The 17261-nt window shown below is 53.1% G+C and overlaps 1 protein-coding gene across 3 annotated transcripts in view; it reads left to right on the forward strand.

Annotated features, from left to right (window-relative positions):
* The window catches only part of SCAP (SREBF chaperone), a 72250-nt gene extending 55372 nt beyond the window's left edge, over window positions 1-16878 (forward strand). Inside the window, exons 3-22 of one of the 3 annotated variants that reach the window (XM_006868796.1) lie at window positions 2299-2456; window positions 3099-3319; window positions 3423-3528; window positions 4102-4274; window positions 4920-5046; window positions 8089-8201; window positions 9607-9701; window positions 10964-11062; window positions 11174-11392; window positions 12091-12467; window positions 12890-13084; window positions 13161-13359; window positions 13441-13556; window positions 13705-14230; window positions 14322-14407; window positions 15551-15633; window positions 15728-15894; window positions 16052-16132; window positions 16266-16472; window positions 16567-16878. In XM_006868796.1, coding sequence (XP_006868858.1) covers window positions 2299-2456; window positions 3099-3319; window positions 3423-3528; window positions 4102-4274; window positions 4920-5046; window positions 8089-8201; window positions 9607-9701; window positions 10964-11062; window positions 11174-11392; window positions 12091-12467; window positions 12890-13084; window positions 13161-13359; window positions 13441-13556; window positions 13705-14230; window positions 14322-14407; window positions 15551-15633; window positions 15728-15894; window positions 16052-16132; window positions 16266-16472; window positions 16567-16812 — 3594 coding nt within the window. In that variant the 3' untranslated portion in view covers window positions 16813-16878. The remainder of the gene's footprint in view (window positions 1-2298; window positions 2457-3098; window positions 3320-3422; window positions 3529-4101; window positions 4275-4919; window positions 5047-8088; window positions 8202-9606; window positions 9702-10963; window positions 11063-11173; window positions 11393-12090; window positions 12468-12889; window positions 13085-13160; window positions 13360-13440; window positions 13557-13704; window positions 14231-14321; window positions 14408-15550; window positions 15634-15727; window positions 15895-16051; window positions 16133-16265; window positions 16473-16566) is intronic. The other 2 variants (XM_006868797.1, XM_006868798.1) reach the window with 2 other exon arrangements.
* The last annotated feature ends 383 nt before the right edge of the window (window positions 16879-17261 follow it).

Consider the following 17261-nt stretch of genomic DNA (forward strand, 5'->3'; position numbering starts at 1 on the left):
AAGGCCTCCCCACCTGCCCACCCCCTTCTCCATATGTAAAGGGGCTAGGGATTCCTATGAAATCTGATGAAAGTGATGGATGCTGTCCACTAGAAAATGATGAGGCCTATGATTCTAAGCAAAAGTGTATAATCACCAGGTTGAGAGTTCCAGTTCTGAAGTGCGCTCATCAGTAGTCGGTTAGAATGATGGCTCAGATGATCCCAGTGGGGGTGAAGGTACCTGGGTTGGAAGGAGGCTAGAGATGGATGGAGCGCCTAGAAGTCCAGTTGACTTCAGTAGTATTGGTTTAGGGGGCCTATGGGTTGAGGTGAAACATCCAGGTGTATGTGCAATCACAACTCTGCCCCTAATGGGAGTGAACTAGGGTAGGAGGCACCTCGGTTGCCCTTTGTGAACTGTGCCTGGGTCATATGCTGTGTCCTTCACAGGGTTTAAAGATGACTCCTCCTGGACACAGCTGTCTGTCTCTGCACAGACCCTCCCTTCCACTCAGGCCTGTGCCATCCATGTGGTTGAGCTGCTGTTCAGGTCAGAGCCTGTGGCATCCAGCTCCATACAGGTAACTTCTGTGACTCCTGGCAGCTTCAGGTACCTGGCAGCTTCAGGTGGCTGAGTGTGGTGCAGAAGACAAAAGTGGATGAGGTCTCTTGTCCCTGAGTCTTTGCAAAAACTTGGCATCAGAAGGCTGAGACCACTGCTTGGGTTGTTTCTTTGTGACCAGGGACCTTGCTTTAGTTGTACAACGTCTTGACTCCTGCCCATGATGACCAATAATGTACATTGTCTTGTGGTTCCACAACCTTCCCTTAACAGACACATGTGTCCTGTCTTCCACACAGCTGACTCCCTGCAGCCAGAACCTCCCTGTGCAGCACTCTGTGGGCAGTCTTTCTTGTCTCCAGTTGGATGACACTGTAACCACATGGTGCTTGTCCCAGAGCAGTGTCGGCCAAGCACCCTTCCATCCCAGAGACACTCAGGACTTCTTGTTAGCTGGTTAAAACTGAGGCAGCTCAGTCAGCCTTCATCCTCGCTGTCATTTCATTGATCCTAATTGGAACCCTATGTGCTGTCCAGGTTTCTGTCTTCTTGCTGTACCTCGCTCCTCAGATGGCCTCCCTGTTCCAGTCCCACCAGTCCAAATCCTTCCCAACCTTTATGATCCTACTCAGCTCCTCCCCTGATCCATGTCCTGCCCCAGCTAGCCTAGTACCTCTTGTTTGGCGGTGCTCCATGACACGTGTCAGTGGAAGGTGGTCCTTACCTGTTAGGCATATGGTCACTTTGGTCATGGAGATAGATGCCTGCTTAAGCCCGTGGAGGGTAGATGGCAGGTTTTGGTGAGAGACGTGTCTGATTTTCATTGAGGAGGCCTCTCTTCTACTCATGAAACTGTAGACACCACAACTCTTGAGTTTCAGTGGAAGGGGTGTTGTCTTCTCTCCCTGCTTGTCATAGGACAGTTGTGGTAGGGGGGTGAGATGAAACAATGCTCCACAATTGTTGATTACTCACGTTTTATTAATACTTCATCTCTGCATGTAATATTTACATAATAGATTTTTCACATATAACCCATGTAAACATGCTCAGGAAACTAACATACAAGGGAGTTGTACAGTTTGCAAGAAACTATACAGTACACATCGTTTGTGTAAAAAATTTGGTACATAAGAGGGGGCTTCAAAATGCTCATGGAAAAATGGAGTTCAAAGATAATGGAATTTTCCCACAAAGTTTATGAAGCCCCCTCATATATGAGTGAGCGTGGTGTGTGTGGTGAGCATGTATGCTTGCTGCAGGGTGAATGTCAACACCCCTCTTTGACAGCGAGGACTTTGTAACCAACAGAATTCAAAAGCATTCTCATGACCATGCATACAGCTGGAGAGTTGGGATTTTAAAGTGGGCTTTTGATTTTCACAAACCACTGCCCTACAAATGGCAAAACCAAGATCGTTAAGCCAGGCTTCACCCACTGGGAGTGTGTAGTTTACTGCAGAGGCAGGCAGACACTTTACTAAAGGACTGTCCTTAGGCTGTGTGGCTCTGACAGTCTTGGCCATTATAATGTGAAGGCAGTCATTTGCAACACACAAAGGAGTGGTTGTGACTGAGCTAGGAAAACTTTATTGAGTGAAACAGGTCTCAAAGTGTAGGAAAGCATCCCATCAGTTGGTAACATACTTTGCTGGTCTTAGTTTTTGAACATTTGTCCCTTTGGGTACACAGGACTCATGTTTCTCCCTCTGGTGCTCAACTGACCTGTCTGCCTGTCCCCCATTTCTTCTGCAGTATGTGGGTGCCCCAGTGGCTTACATCCAACAGATATTTGTGAAGTCCTCAGTTTCGCCCTGGCACAAGAACCTCCTGGCAGTGGATGTGTTCCGTTCACCTCTATCCCGGGCATTTCAGCTGGTGGAGGAGATCCAGAACCACATGCTGAGAGACAGGTACCCCTCCCAGGGGCCCCAGCCTTCCGAGTCCAAATCTGAACTGAAGGCAGAGTGGCAGTCCTCTGTGATTCACTGAGCCAGCCAGCTCATAGACGTCGTAGACACAGGTGTCACCTTAGCGTTTTAGACAGAATAGGTGTTTTTTGGGCCCTGTTATGAGCTGACTTGTGATTTGGATGGTTTCTCGCCTGGGTGTTGGACATGAATGTGATGGTGTTGAAGAGAAAGAAACTTGCCCTGCTCAACACTTCCGAAACCCGCCCTAATCTTTGCCCTCAGCTCATCAGTGCGCGTCTGCAGTGTGTTACCTTCACAAAAGCTGCACCACCAGGTTTTATTTAGCTGTTGGCTTTACTGGGAAGTTTGGGGAACTCTGTGGAACCCCTAATCTTCACTGTCTCCCCTCTGGCCCGCTGAGTCAGTGAAGCTGACCCACACCCACAAAGCACACACTTACTTGCCTCTTCTTGGAGGTTAGTGGGCTTTGAGCTCCAGATGTACTTGGAAGGTCTGTTGAGTCCCTGGAAGAACTTCCCCATTACCTTAAACCTCAGGTTCTCTGGTGATGTGTCAAGGAACCTACGACAGAGGTTGTCCCTGTGTGTGTGGTGGACCTGCCCTGTCCTGTCTCCTGCACAGCTCAGGGACCAGGGCCCTGGAGGAGGTATGCCTGCAGGTGACCGATCTACTGCCCAGCCTCAAGAAACTCCGAAACGTGCTACCTGAGCATGGATGCTTGCTGCTCTCTCCTGGGAACTTCTGGCAGAATGACCGGGAACGCTTCCACGCTGATCCTGACATCATTGCTACCATCCACCAGCACGAGCCCAAAACTCTGCAGACCTCGGCCACGCTCAAAGGTACCCTGAGCAGGTGTCTGTCAGTGTCTCCTACTTGGGTGGCCCCAGCAGATCAGCAGTTCCCTCTTGCTTCCTGACTGCTTTGCTGTCTTTCTGTCTGCAGATTTGCTATTTGGGGTTCCTGGGAAGTACAGTGGTGTCAGCCTCTACACCCGAAAGAGAATGGTCTCATACACCATCACCCTGGTCTTCCAGCGCTACCATGCCAAGTAAGACTGCCGACTGGCTGAGTCATCCCAGTCCCTCTTCTTGTCAGAGTGCTTGGATTGCATTCTGGGAGCTTGAAGTTTTCAGGCCTCCCATGAAATGTTTTCCTCCTCTAGATTGGAGCACACTGTTTGCTCGGGTTTGAATAGGTACAAACTTAGAGCCAGTTAAGAAAAGAAAACGGGACTCAGGCAAATCCAGCATCCTCCTGCCTCCACTGCCTGGCCTGATCCTGGGACAGATGTCCCCAGCCTGCTCATGCTGAGTCCCATGTGCCTCAGAGTCCTCATTCACAGTACTGCAGAGAGCTTTCAGTGGTTGACAAGACCACCTGAGATGCCTTCACCTGGCTATCCTGAGCCTCTGGCAGCAGTGCTGATAGGTGGAGAGGGGCTGCTGAGAAAGGAGTAAGAAATCCTGAAACAACTTTGCTAGCCTTGTAAATTAATTCTTCCAACACCCTTGGGAACATGAACATTCCCCCTCTAACTCTAGGGGTGTGTGGAGGAGTAGGGATTGTCTGTCCTCTGGACCAAGAAGGAGACAGCACCCACCTGCCACCCTTCCATGCCCAGGTTCCTGGGCAGCTTGCGTGCCCGCCTGATGTTGCTGTACCCCAGCCCCAACTGCAGCCTCCGGGCAGAGAACCTGGTCCATGTGCACTTCAAAGAGGAGATTGGCATCGCTGAACTTATACCCCTCGTGACCACTTACATCATCCTGTTTGCATACATCTACTTCTCCACACGTAGGTCCATGGTGGGAGGTGTGGTGGGCTCTCTCCCAGCCACCAGGCACTTCCAGATCACCCTCTTCCCTGCCTCTGAAAGTGATGTGGGACAGAGATGCCTGGTAGTCCTTAATCCCTCAGCAAGGAGCTCTGGTAGCGTAGTGGTTACGAATCGGGCTGCAAACCGCAAGGTCAGCAGTTCGAAACTACCAGCTGTTCTGCGGGAGAAAGATGAGGCTTTCTGCTCCCGTAAAGATTTACAGCCTTGGAAAGCCTGTACAGGGTCGCTATGAGTTGGAACCTACTCCACAGCACATAACAACAATCCCTCAGCATGGTCTCAGGGGATTGGGTGTGTACAGGGCTCCTTGCGTGTCTCAGAGAAAGCCTTCTCCTGAATTGAGGGGTTCCCTAGAGTTGCACCATGTCCATGAGACTAGAAAGTGTCCGTGGCTGCCCTCTCTTAGGGCTAAAGCAGAAGCCCTCGCTCCCCTGGTTCTTAGGCACCCTGCTTCCCAGGAGCTCAGTTAGGAAGGGTCTTTGGAGGCCAGGGGCTTGGGAGGTGCTGCCCTGATATGTCCTTTCTGACCTTCAGTTAGGAAGGGCCTGTGGAGGCCAGGGGCTTGGGAGGTGCTGCTCTGATATGTCCTTTCTGACCTTCAGGCAAGATCGACATGGTCAAGTCCAAGTGGGGGCTGGCCCTCGCTGCTGTGGTCACGGTGCTCAGCTCGCTGCTCATGTCTGTGGGGCTCTGCACACTCTTCGGCCTGACGCCCACCCTCAACGGCGGGTATGTCCTCCACAGGCTCCACTGGGCCACAGGGTGGGCCCTCAGACACACAGCCTTTTACATCTGGGCACTTCCCTGCCATCACTCCATGTCCTTATGTTGTTGTCCTTGACACTGTAGCAGTGCATTACTTTTGTCTTGTATTCACTACATTTCAGATGTGTATATATGTACATACACATGTGTATTTATGTGTACAATAGTAAATAAAGTACTGCTACGAGCTCTGGTAGCGTAGTGGTTACGAATCGGGCTGCGAACCTTAAGGTCAGCGGTTCGAAACTACCAGCCGCTCCACGGGAGAAAGATGAGGCTTTCTACTCCCGTAAAGATTTACACCCTCGGAAACCCTGTACAGGGTCGCTATGGGTCAGACCCGACTCGATGGCATTTAACAACAACAACACTAGGGTTTGGCACAGGACTGGACAGTATTTTGTGCATAAGGTTGCTATGAGTCCTTACTGATTCAATCAGTGGATGGATACAGACAAGTTCTCTCAGTGATACACTTGTCTGAGTCTTTGTGGTTGTTGCTGTTACGTGCCGTCAACTTGGTCCTAACTCGTAGCAACCCCACATAGGGTTTCCAAGGAGTGGCTGATGAATTTGAACCAACCTTGCGGTCCAGTGCTTTTTCCTACAGCGCCACACCAGGACTTCTGAGTCTTGCTTGTTGTGGTTGTTAAGTGCCGTCGAGTTGGTTCCGACCCATAGCTACCCTATATAGGGTTTCTGAGGTGTGGTGGATGAGCTTGAACCCCACTGACCTTGCAGTTCAAATGACATTGTAGTGCAGTGCATTAACCCGCAACGCCACACCAGGACTCTTGTTAGGTGCCTTAAAATATATATATATGTATGTATATATCCAAACAAAACAGTGGCTACCAAAGGGAGTCTGTTGGGCCAGTTAAGTTCAAGACAAAGAGGTCTGCTCAGAAGGTTATGGTGACTGTTTTTTTTAAAAATCCAAAAGGATTATCTTAGTAGATTTTCTAGCAGGACATAGGATGATCACGGGGACTTATAAGAAAGAAATTTTAAGAACATTGAAAACTGCATTGGTGAGGAAAGTTGTTCCAAGGAATTTTTTCCATCAGGACACTGTAACTGCTCATTGTTTGAGGGCAGCAATGCCTGTTCTGTGAGAATCTCATTAGGAAATTATCCCCACCCACCCTGCAGCCTTGATCTTCCTTCTTCGGGTTTCTTTTTGTTTGCAAAACTCAAGAACATTTCAGAGGAACACAATTTGAGTCCCTCGAGGATGCCAAAGCTACCATTTGACGTGGTGTAATTAAAGAGTGTGGAATTCTTCAGGGGCAGGAATAGAGAGATGGAAACGCTGTCTTCAGATGTGTATAGACCTAGATGGAAGTTACGTTGAGAAACAGTGGCTATTTGGATATTTTTGTTTAACAAAGATTTCTTTGGTTTTGTAAGAATAGTTTTTTACTTACTCTCATATATGTGTGTGTGTATATAAGTTACGTGCTGTCAAGTCAGTTCTGACTCAGAGACACCCTATTGTTTATTTTCCAAGGAGTGACTGATGGATTTGAACTGCTGACCTTATAGTTAGCTGTCCAGTGTTTATCCTACAGCACCACACCAGGACTGAAACAAAACAAAACAAAACAAAAGCAACAAAAAAATGTCATGGTGGTGGTTGTTAAGTACCATCGACTTGGTTCTGACTCATAGGGTTTCTGAGGAGCAGCTGGTACGTTTGAACTGGATCAAACTTGGAGTTCAATCCAACCTTGCAGTCCAATGCATTATCCCACAGCACTACACCAAGACATGTCACAAAGTAGTAGGTGGCAGTGCTTTAACCGTAAGGTCCAAGGGCCGATTCCACCATTGTCAAGGGAAGTGCTAAACTTCTCTTCTTTCATACAGTGCATATATATAAACAGAATATTTCCATGAACTCTTTGAAAACCCCTTGTATCGGGTATGAATTTTTATGTAGTTGTGTTTAGAAAGATGAATATGTCTGTATATATTTGGTGTGTGCATATGTCTGAGTCAATGGATACATGTGTATATATATATACATGCTCATATGCATACCACTTCTTGATGGCTAAGTCACAGACGGGTGTGAGGTAGAAGAGAGTACATTACTTTCTTTTTAAAATCTTACAACATTAGAAGCCTAATGAACTAAATTATTTTAGAGTTAAGCACCTTGCTCTCTGCTGTGTACACTCCATTTGCTGTTTATCTCTGGAAGCCCTTCTTACCCAGGGAAGGTTTGGTCTCCGTCTGGCAAGGCCCACCTACCGGTTGGTAGTCCATGAGCCAGTTGGTCTCTCCTCCACCTTGACGCTCAGGCTGGTCACATCAAAAGCAATTTTGTGGTGGTCTTCTCTTACCCCCTTCCTGCTGTCCCTCAGGTCTCTTGCTCCATCGTCTCCACAGGGACACCCAGCTGATGTCCTTGTGCATGGACTTCTCTGATAGTCTGTTATTAGTTATGTGAGAAGGAGCCCTGGTGATACAGTGGGTAAGCACCCACCAGTCGTGGGAGAAAACACCAGGGGATCTGCTCCTGTAAAGCCTTGGAAGCTCTATGGGAGAGTTCTCCTCTGTCCTCTAGGTGACTTGGAATTGACTGAATGGCACACAACAGTAATATGAGTTTGTGGCCTGGGATAGCTAGTAGTCTGGTTTAGGGACAACTGCTCTTCCCCACACTCACCTTCCATTCTGCATGGCTCAGTTTGCCTGTGTTTCTGTGGGATCTTGGCTGTGGTAATTGGCCGGCAGACTGGTGTGGCAAGAGCAGCACTGTGTGGACAGATGGAGGTGGGATTGATTTCTAGACCCCTGACAAGGTTTCAAGGCCTGCCTGAAGACCAAGAGTGCAGTGGACAGAGGCCTGTTGGGTGGGAGGGCAAGTTTTCCTTCCCATGCTTAGAGTCCCTCAGTCTGGAAAACCAGCAGGCTTCCAAGGGTCTGGAACCTGTTGAGATCCAACCCTGTGTTGGGGTGTACACTACAGTGCCCCACACTTTCTCCCTCTCTCCCCAGTGAGATTTTCCCGTACCTTGTGGTGGTCATTGGGCTGGAGAATGTGCTGGTACTCACCAAGTCTGTGGTCTCTACCCCAGTTGACCTTGAAGTAAAGCTGCGGATTGCCCAAGGTAACATTGTGCTGTGGAGCCGGGTGGGGTAGGGGTGCTATGTTGGGGCAGCCTTGCCTATAGGGATTCTAGAAGCCTCCCTTGTCTTGTCTCTGGCCTCCAGCAAAATAAACAGTGGGCCACCAGGCCTGGTGGCTTGTTAGCACGTGCCCAGAGGAGCGGTGATCTATCTGGACCATCCTTTGTCCAAGTTCGTATGTCAGTAAGAGAGTGAATCAGGCTCTGCCGTGTGGCCCGTGTGTCTGTAAGAGAGTGAATCAGGCTTTGCCGTGTGGCCCGTGTGTCTGTAAGAGAATGAATCAGGCTCTGCTGTGTGGCCCGTGTTTCAGTAAGAGATTGAATCAGGTTCTGCCGTGGCCCGTGTGTCAGTAAGAGATTGAATTAGGCTCTGCCGTGTGGCCCGTGTGTCAGTAAGAGAGTGAATCAGGCTCTGCTTTGTGGCCCGTGTGTCTGTAACAGAGCGAATCAGGCTCTGCCGTGTGGCTTGTGTGTCAGTAAGAGAGCGAATCAGGCTCTGCTTTGTGGCCCGTATGTCTGTAACAGAGCGAATCAGGCTCTGCTATGTGGCTTGTGTGTCAGTAAGAGAGTGAATCAGGCTCTGCCGTGTGGCCCGTGTGTCTGACAGCAGCCTTACTTCTGGACTCGGGCCTGCTGCTTTCTCTTCCCACCTTACTCCACAACATGGGACCACACAGGTCACATTGGAGATGCTGTCTCAAGAGCTGTCAGAGAAGTCCCCTCAGGCCTCACTGGTATAGGGGTTCTGGTGAAAATGAGAAAAGAAAGAGCCCCACCCTGGAGGCTTGGGGTCTTAAGCGCCGCCTCCTGAGCCTAGATGCAGGCTGCTTATGTGCTCTGCGCTATGATGAGCCCGGCCCTGCCCAGATGTGAGTTTACTCAGAGATGAGAGGCAACGGCCCTCCAGACTAGGAGCCCAGAGCCTTATACATGAAATGGTGTGAAGGCATGGGGTTCAGGGCCTTGGTGTAGGGAGGGGCATCTGAGGAAGAACACAGCTGCTCTCCTTTCCCACAAACCATTCTCCACATGTCAGGAGGGCCAGACTCCTAGGCTGTACCCACCTGGACCAGACAAGGACAGCATGTGGAGGTTGGCAGTGGCTAGAGTTGGTAGTCCTTAGCTTTCCTCTTAGGCTTCCTCATTTCATTCCCTATTCTGCTGAGGTCCATCCAAGCCTGAAGCCCCCTCTTTGTATAGCAGCTGTGGCACTGATGGTCGCACCTTAAAGCCACAGCTTTGGCAGGTCCCAAGGGTCAGGCACTTTGGTGGATGGCAGCCTTCAATCGCTGTGCCCAGCCTCTACCGTGCATGCTGCAGGGCTGCATGCAGAGGACTGCGGAGGGAAGTAATGTGCTGGCCCCACCCCCCCTTTCATCCTCTGCAGGCCTCAGCAGTGAGAGCTGGTCCATCATGAAGAACATGGCCACGGAGCTGGGCATCGTTCTCATTGGCTACTTCACCCTAGTGCCTGCCATCCAGGTGAGGCCCTGGTGCTGTGCGGTCCTCTCCTGGGCTGGAGCCTGGGTGAATGTGGGGCTGCCTTCCGGGTTCCCCAATTTGGGGCCATGGGCAGGGCCATGGCTCCCTCACCTGAGATGGGGCCTCTGCCTTTTGAAATGGTTGTTAAGGGGCCTGAGCCCCTGACGTGCCTGTTTCAGGAGAAGCACTCTGTGTGCCTGACTGGATTTAAGCTTCTGGACAGCTCTGCCTTTGGCCACGCCCCCTTATCCTTCCTGATTGCTTTCCCGTTAGCCAGATAGGCAGTTGGAGCTCAAGGGCAAGGTGGTCAGGTTGTACAGCGACTAGTGGCCAGCTGTGCAGTGAAGCGCAGCTGCTTCCAGTCAGACCCAGTTTCCCTCTTCTCAGGCAGACACTGTCCTCTCCCATCTTTCTGACACTGATCATGACCCTGACCCCTAGCTGCAGTCTAAAGATGTATGGCCGGCCCTGTGGGAGGCGACCACCCATGACCCCTATTCTTGATAAAGCCTCTCAGCTGTAGGGCTTACAGTGAGTCAGGACCCCAGGCTGTTGCTGCTCATACTGGGGGAGGGGTGGCACCATTGTCTGTTCCCCATCCTACCCCCCCCCCCCCGGGATGATAGACCTGCTAAGGTGTGGGGGTGTGCAGAAGGCACACCAGGCTTAGTTCCCAGACAGCCCAGAGCGAGGTCTGTAGGACACATGTAGCCTCGGGATGTTTGAGCAGACATTGTAGGGCTATTTGGAGTCCAGGGTGACGTACCCAAGGTCTTCAGCAAGAATGGGGCAGAGTGTAGAGGGACTGGAATCAGAAAATCTCAGTGATAGAGCTTGGGGACCAGAGAGACCACCTTTTATCAGATTTAGGACAGTGCCTTACTCCATCCCTCTTTGGTCCAGGAAGTGTATTAGAGTCCAAAATTGTGTTGGCCACTGGTAGATGAGCAGAGCCAGGTGCTAAGTTGGAGGACTTTATATGGGGCAGACTGGGGTCTCTGGTGCTTCCAGTTTGAATGAGATGCTTCCACTTATCTAGTGAAACCAGAGGATTCTGGGATTCTACTCTTCAGAGGTATGGGGGTCTCTGCTGCCCCCCTGTGGGAGTAGAGTGATGAGCTGGATTGGGCTCGCCTTGGCCACTCCCAGATTCTGCTGTGCTCTGTTCTATGGGTTCTGGTATTGAGGTGACCTGAGGCAGGGAGCTGCTTCTCTGGGGTTCTGGACCAAGAAGTCATGGCATTGCCCTTGTCTGATTCCAGGAGTTTTGTCTCTTTGCTGTCGTGGGCTTGGTGTCCGACTTCTTCCTTCAGATGCTATTCTTTACCACCGTCCTATCCATTGACATTCGCCGGATGGAGGTAGGAGTGGGCTGAGTTCTGCCACCCACCTCCTCAGCCCTGACTGCCCATGGAACCTCTGCTTGTGGGCCGCTTTGATCAGCAAGCCTGACCACACTGCTCCCTCAACAGCTAGCAGACCTGAACAAGCGACTGCCTCCAGAAGCCTGTGTGCCCCCCGCTAAACCAGTGGGCTGGGCAGCTCGCCATGAACGGCACTTGGCTGTGCGGCCGTCCATGCCTCACACCATCACCCTGCAGCCATCCTCCTTCCGAAACCTGCGGCTCCCCAAGAGGCTACGTGTTGTCTACTTCCTGGCCCGCACTCGTCTGGCACAGCGCCTCATCATGGTACCTGGCACCCCACCCATCTCCTCCAGCAGCCCAGGGTCAGGTTCCCTCTGAGGCTGCACTCCCCCGCTGAGCAAGGGGTGCTTCTCAGCCCCTGGTGGCCTTGTGGCTGCCCTGGTGTCCTCCCTGTCCAGGCCTGATGGTTTCTGAGGAGATGAACCTGTCTCTCTGAGATGTAGCCCCTGGCTGTTCTGGTGGAGGAGCTGTCATCTCCCCAGAGCACCTAAGACTGACCCAGGAAGGAGCCTGCTAGCTAGGGTGCTCAGGAGCAGAACCAGCTCACAGCCGCATGTGTTCCCGTGGGTCTGCCCTTTGTGCAAACATCAGAAAATACCAGGTGAAATAATTCACCTCTGGGTAGAGCAGGAGGAAGAGAAGCAGGGCTGCCGAAGACGGATATGTCTTTCTAGGAAGCTAATGTTAGGGGAGTGAGGACCCTGGGAGCCCTCTGGTCATGTGACCACAAGAACGGTAGCAGCTTTCTGGCCCCAACTGAGATCTGGTGAAGGGTTCTGCTAACCGTAAAGGTGCCCCAGTGTATTTTCAGGCTGGCAGACCCAACCCCTGACCGTGGATAGTGAACCTGGCCACATGTCGGGGACGAGGGAGTTCCACAGCAGACAGGGCCAAAGCTGTTGGGGGTTGGGACTGCCCTTTCCTCCCAGGGGTCCCACTGAGTCCCGGACACCCCACTGCAGGCTGGCACTGTCGTGTGGATCAGCATCCTGGTGTACACAGACCCAGCAGGGCTGCGCACCTACCTTGCTGCCCAGGTGACAGAACAGAGCCCGCTTGGTGAGGAAGGCCTTGCTCCCATGCCTGTGCCCAGCAACGTGCTGCCAGCCAGCCACCCGGACCCCGCGTTCTCCATCTTCCCACCCGATAACCCTAAGCCAGCCGAGAACCAGACGTCACCAGGGGAGCCACCTGGACCCATGGGTCCAGCAGAGAACATCCATGACAGCCCAGTTCCCGAGGTCACTTGGGGGCCTGAGGATGAGGAACTCTGGAGGAAATTGTCCTTCCGCCACTGGCCAACACTCTTCAGCTACTATAACATCACACTGGCCAAGAGGTGCGTCAGGCTGTGAACCCGCTTATGGTGTCAGCTTACCACCCTCTAGCAGCCCCTTCCCCTGGTTACCAAGGAGTTAAGCGTTCTTTTTCAAATAATTTAAGACAACTCATAGGGTTGTTTAGTGGGAGCTGATATTCTGAGCAGCCACACTCCAGAGAGTGGTCCTGGGGCCATGCTCTGTAGAGTCACAGAGATCCAGCCATGTGGTATATCCACTCTGCCAGGAGAGGTGAGACCTCAGAGATGGTGGCTGCTTGGGTGTTGGGGGTAAAGCAAGGTTGGGATGCCAGGGCTGGGCCCCGGAAAGACTTACTGGGTGGTTTTGAGTCCAGCAGATTGAGCTGAGTCCTGCATGGAGAACTTGAGCGGGTAGGGAGCCTTCTCTGGTGTCTCCTCTGAGCCTGTTTGCTCCTTCCCAGGTACATCAGTCTGTTACCGGTCATACCTGTCACCCTCCGCTTGAACCCCAGAGAGGCCCTGGAGGGGCGGCACCCCCAGGATGGCCGAAGTGCCTGGCCACCACTGAGACCAGGCCCAGCACACAGTGGGCTCTGGGAGCCCAACCCCAAGGGAGCTGGTGGGGCACAGACCCATGGAGACGTCACCTTGTACAAGTAAGGCTCATGAGGGTATTACGGTGGGGCCGGCAGGTGGGGCCAGGCACACCTCACACTCCTCCCACTGGCCCAGGGTGGCGTTGCTCGGCCTGGCTGCGGGCATTGTCCTTGTGTTGCTGCTGCTTTGCCTCTACCGTGTGCTCTGTCCACGGAACTATGGGCAGCTGGGCGGGCCTGGCCGGCGGAAGCGTGGGGAGCTGCCCTGTGATGACTATGGCTATGCACCACCTGAGACGGAGATCGTGCCCCTGGTGCTGCGTGGGCACCTCATGGTAAGTAAGCATGGGGCAGCAGTGGGCACAAGGGCACCCAGGGCCAGGGCCACACCAGTACAGCATCCTCCCCTCCCTCAGGACATCGAGTGTCTGGCCAGCGATGGCATGCTGCTGGTGAGTTGTTGCCTGGCGGGGCACGTGTGCGTGTGGGATGCACAGACCGGAGACTGCCTGACACGTATCCCAAGGCCTGGGTAGGTGCTGCCCCCACACACTTACTTCCCACATCCCTTCTTTCCCTCTCCACTCCTTCTCTAAGCCACCCTGTGCCCCTACCTGCTCCCACCCCACCCCTGCCCCTGTGCTTCCACCCTGCCTCAACCCTCCTCCGGGCCCCACCAGCAGGCAGCGCCAGGACAGTGGTGTTGGCAGCGTGTTTGAGGCTCAGGAAAGCTGGGAACGTCTATCAGACGGCGGGATGGGCCTGGAGGAGTCTGGGGACAGCCCCTTACTGCAGCACCGCCCCCGGGGTCCTCTGCCACCTTCCCTCTTCGGGGACCAACCAGACCTCACCTGCCTCATCGACACCAACTTCTCTGCACAACCACGCCTGCAGCCCTCGGAGCCCGCCAAGCCCGAGCCACGGCACCGAGTTGGCTGTGGCCGCGCCCAAGACTCCCCAGGCTATGACTTCAGCCTCCTGGTGCAGCGGGTGTACCAGGAGGAGAGGCTGGCTCCCCTCCACTCACCAGCTGTGCGCCCACCCTCGCCCGGGTCTGTACTGCTCCCAGCCCCTGAGGAAGGGGGCTCGCCTTCAGAGAAAGGCTCCCCTTCTCTTGCCTGGGCCCCCAGCGCAGATGGCTCCATCTGGAGCCTGGAGCTGCAGGGCAACCTCATCGTAGTGGGGCGGAGCAGTGGCCGTCTGGAGGTGGGCAGGGCTCCCTTTCCCCAGGCGAGCGGGTGGAGGGCTGCAGGCCTTCTGGGTGGGAGGGCAGGTGTTCACAGCCTCTGATTTGCAGGTGTGGGATGCCATTGAGGGGGTACTACGCTGCAGCAGCGAGGAGGGTTCCTCCGGCATCACTGCCCTAGTCTTCCTGGACAAAAGGTGAAAGTGCCCACCGAGCCTGCCTCCGCGCCAGGCCACTGAAGTCCTGGCCCCTCCACAGGGTGACCCTGCACTCCAATTTCCCACACCTGTGTACAGAAGGCATTCGTGCAGCACGATGGGAGGGATGATAGTAGGGCTAGAGAACAATGTGAAGTCCTTAACTACTGTGACAGGTGGGGTGGGGACACAGTGTGCCCATCCTCCCTATGAACCTGACACTTCTGGGTTTTGCAGCTACGTTTTCAGTTACAGAAAATGTATTTCCTGAAGAAGCATCCTCTTACGAGTATTCTTCTCTTGGTTGCTGGATGGGGTTTTCTCAGCTTCCTGCTGTGGCTGCCTCCCCCACCCCTGAGTCCCCATCTATCCAGGTTTAGCCCAACTGCTGACAAACACCACCCCCTGCCCCATGCTATTTCATGTCTTAACTATGCTTGCTGGGAACCCTCCTGTGGCATACTTTTAGCTTCAAGGGAAAGTCCATGTCTCAGTCTGACCCTCCTGGTTCCTGGGGTCTCAGCCCTCCATCATGGCTTCTCCAGGCCTGCTGTGGACCCTATAGCTAAGGGGGCAGAGGGCTAGACATAAATTGCCTTTTGATGGAGTCAGACTTCTGAACCCCATTCACTGCAAAATCACCACATCCTACCTGTACCTAGAGATTGACTTCCTTGTGGAAAAAAGAAATGGATTGGGCTGTGCTTGGGTGGAGTTGTCTTTACGTAAGAATGTCCGCTGGAGTCACCTAGTGAGGCAGCAACTTGTCCTGTGGCCCTGTGTACTGGCAAGTCTTCCCATGTGTTTGTTTTAATGTACATTTTACATGTTATGTCATTTAATCCTCACAACCACACTGGGAGGTAGATACTTTGATTCCCACTTAACCGATGAAGAAACTGAAGCACAGAGGTTGATTCTTACAGAGTTGCAGCCTGGTTGTTCTGGTGCTTTACTCCCCCCCAGCAATGTATGCTCCCTTGGTGCCGATTACTCATGTCCCTTGCGGAACCTGACCAGCTGGTTCTGCCCTCTTGTGTCCGCTACCTAGCCCTGCTTAGCCTGTCAGGTACCTGGGCAGGGCACAGGGCACAGGGCTGACACTGAGAGAGAGGGACCCTGGCAACTGTTTTTCTCTTTCAGGATTGTGGCTGCCCGGCTCAATGGCTCCCTCGATTTCTTCTCCTTGGAGACCCACACTGCTCTCAGCCCCCTGCAATTCAGAGGTCGGAGGGCCTGGGTGGGCACATCCCCACAGGTGGTGGGCCGAGTATAGGGGATGCTTTCTCAAAGGTCCCTCACTTGGCCTCCTGTCCCCAGGTACCCCAGGGCGGAGCAGTGCTACCACATCCCCAGTTTACAGCAGCAACGATGCAGTGATCTGCCGCATGACCCACACGGTGCCCTGTGCCCACCAGAAGCCCATTACAGCCCTGAAGGCTGCTGCTGGGCGCCTCGTGACTGGGAGCCAAGACCACACACTGAGGGTGAGCGTTTCCTTGGTGTCCAGGCTGGGCTAGCCAGAGTTAGAGGTCAGAGCTTTTGGGGTCACTCAGGAAGAAAGACTAGAGCTGGAATTTCCAGGCTAAAATGTAATTTGGAAAATCCCAGTGAGGCTGGAACTTGATGTCACTCTGTCCTCAGGTATTCCGTCTGGAGGACTCCTGCTGCTTGTTCACCCTGCAGGGTCACTCAGGGGCCATCACCACCGTGTACATCGACCAGGTGAGGGGCGTATGTGCACAACTGTTGGGAAGGTGGAGGCACCAAGATGGGCATTCTTTTTCGACTATTGGTAGCTTTAGAGGCAGAGGGGGAGCCTTCTCCAACAAACCAGTCCCCTGGACCCGTTTCTCAGACTATGGTGCTGGCCAGTGGTGGACAAGATGGGGCCATCTGCCTGTGGGACGTGCTGACTGGCAGCCGAGTCAGCCATATGTTTGCTCACCGTGGGGATGTCACCTCCCTCACCTGCACCACCTCCTGCGTCATCAGCAGTGGCCTAGATGACCTCATTAGTATTTGGGACCGTAGCACAGGCATCAAACTCTACTCCATTCAGCAGGTAAGGGGGGGCGGGGGGCACAATCCCTAAGGTGCTGCTCAGCCCTGTTTTAGGGCATACTCAAAACTGAGTTGGCCATGTTCTTTGCCTACAGGACTTGGGCTGTGGTGCAAGCTTGGGTGTCATCTCAGATAATTTGCTGGTGACCGGTGGCCAGGGCTGTGTCTCTTTTTGGGACATAAACTACGGGGACCTGTTGCAGACTGTGTACCTGGGGAAGAACAGTGAGGCCCAGCCGGCCCGCCAGATCCTGGTGCTGGACAACGCTGCAATCGTCTGCAATTTCGGCAGTGAGCTCAGCCTGGTGTACGTACCTTCGGTGCTGGAGAAGCTGGACTGACGGCAGCAGCAAAGAACATGCTCAGTGGGGGCAATGCACTGGATGGAGGGAAGGAACCCAGTGTGTCTGTTCTACCTCCAATAAACTTTTTCTATAAAAAAAATCACACCTGCCATCCTTCTTCGCAGAAAGGAGCTCCTGCCTCACTTCCTCCTCCCTTCGCCCAGGGGCCTGCTCTGAGCTGGTACAGAAAGGAACTGTAAATTGGCTACAGAAATTAACCATTTCAGAGCCAGAAAGACTGGTATCCTGCAGCGACAGATGGACTCTGACACTGGCCACAGAACAGGCTGCTTTATTGTTCTGATAGCAAAAATGTCAGGTTCCACAAAGAAGCAGAACCTGGCCCAAGGCTCATGAAAATTCCCCACCCCTCGGAGGTGCAGGTCAGGCTGAAGGCAGCAGGAATTGGGGTAGGAGAAACGGTACCCACTGGACACAGGCAAGTG

This window comes from Chrysochloris asiatica, unplaced genomic scaffold (genome assembly GCF_000296735.1).
Source record: "Chrysochloris asiatica unplaced genomic scaffold, ChrAsi1.0 scaffold00124, whole genome shotgun sequence".
Lineage (NCBI taxonomy): Eukaryota > Metazoa > Chordata > Mammalia > Afrosoricida > Chrysochloridae > Chrysochloris > Chrysochloris asiatica.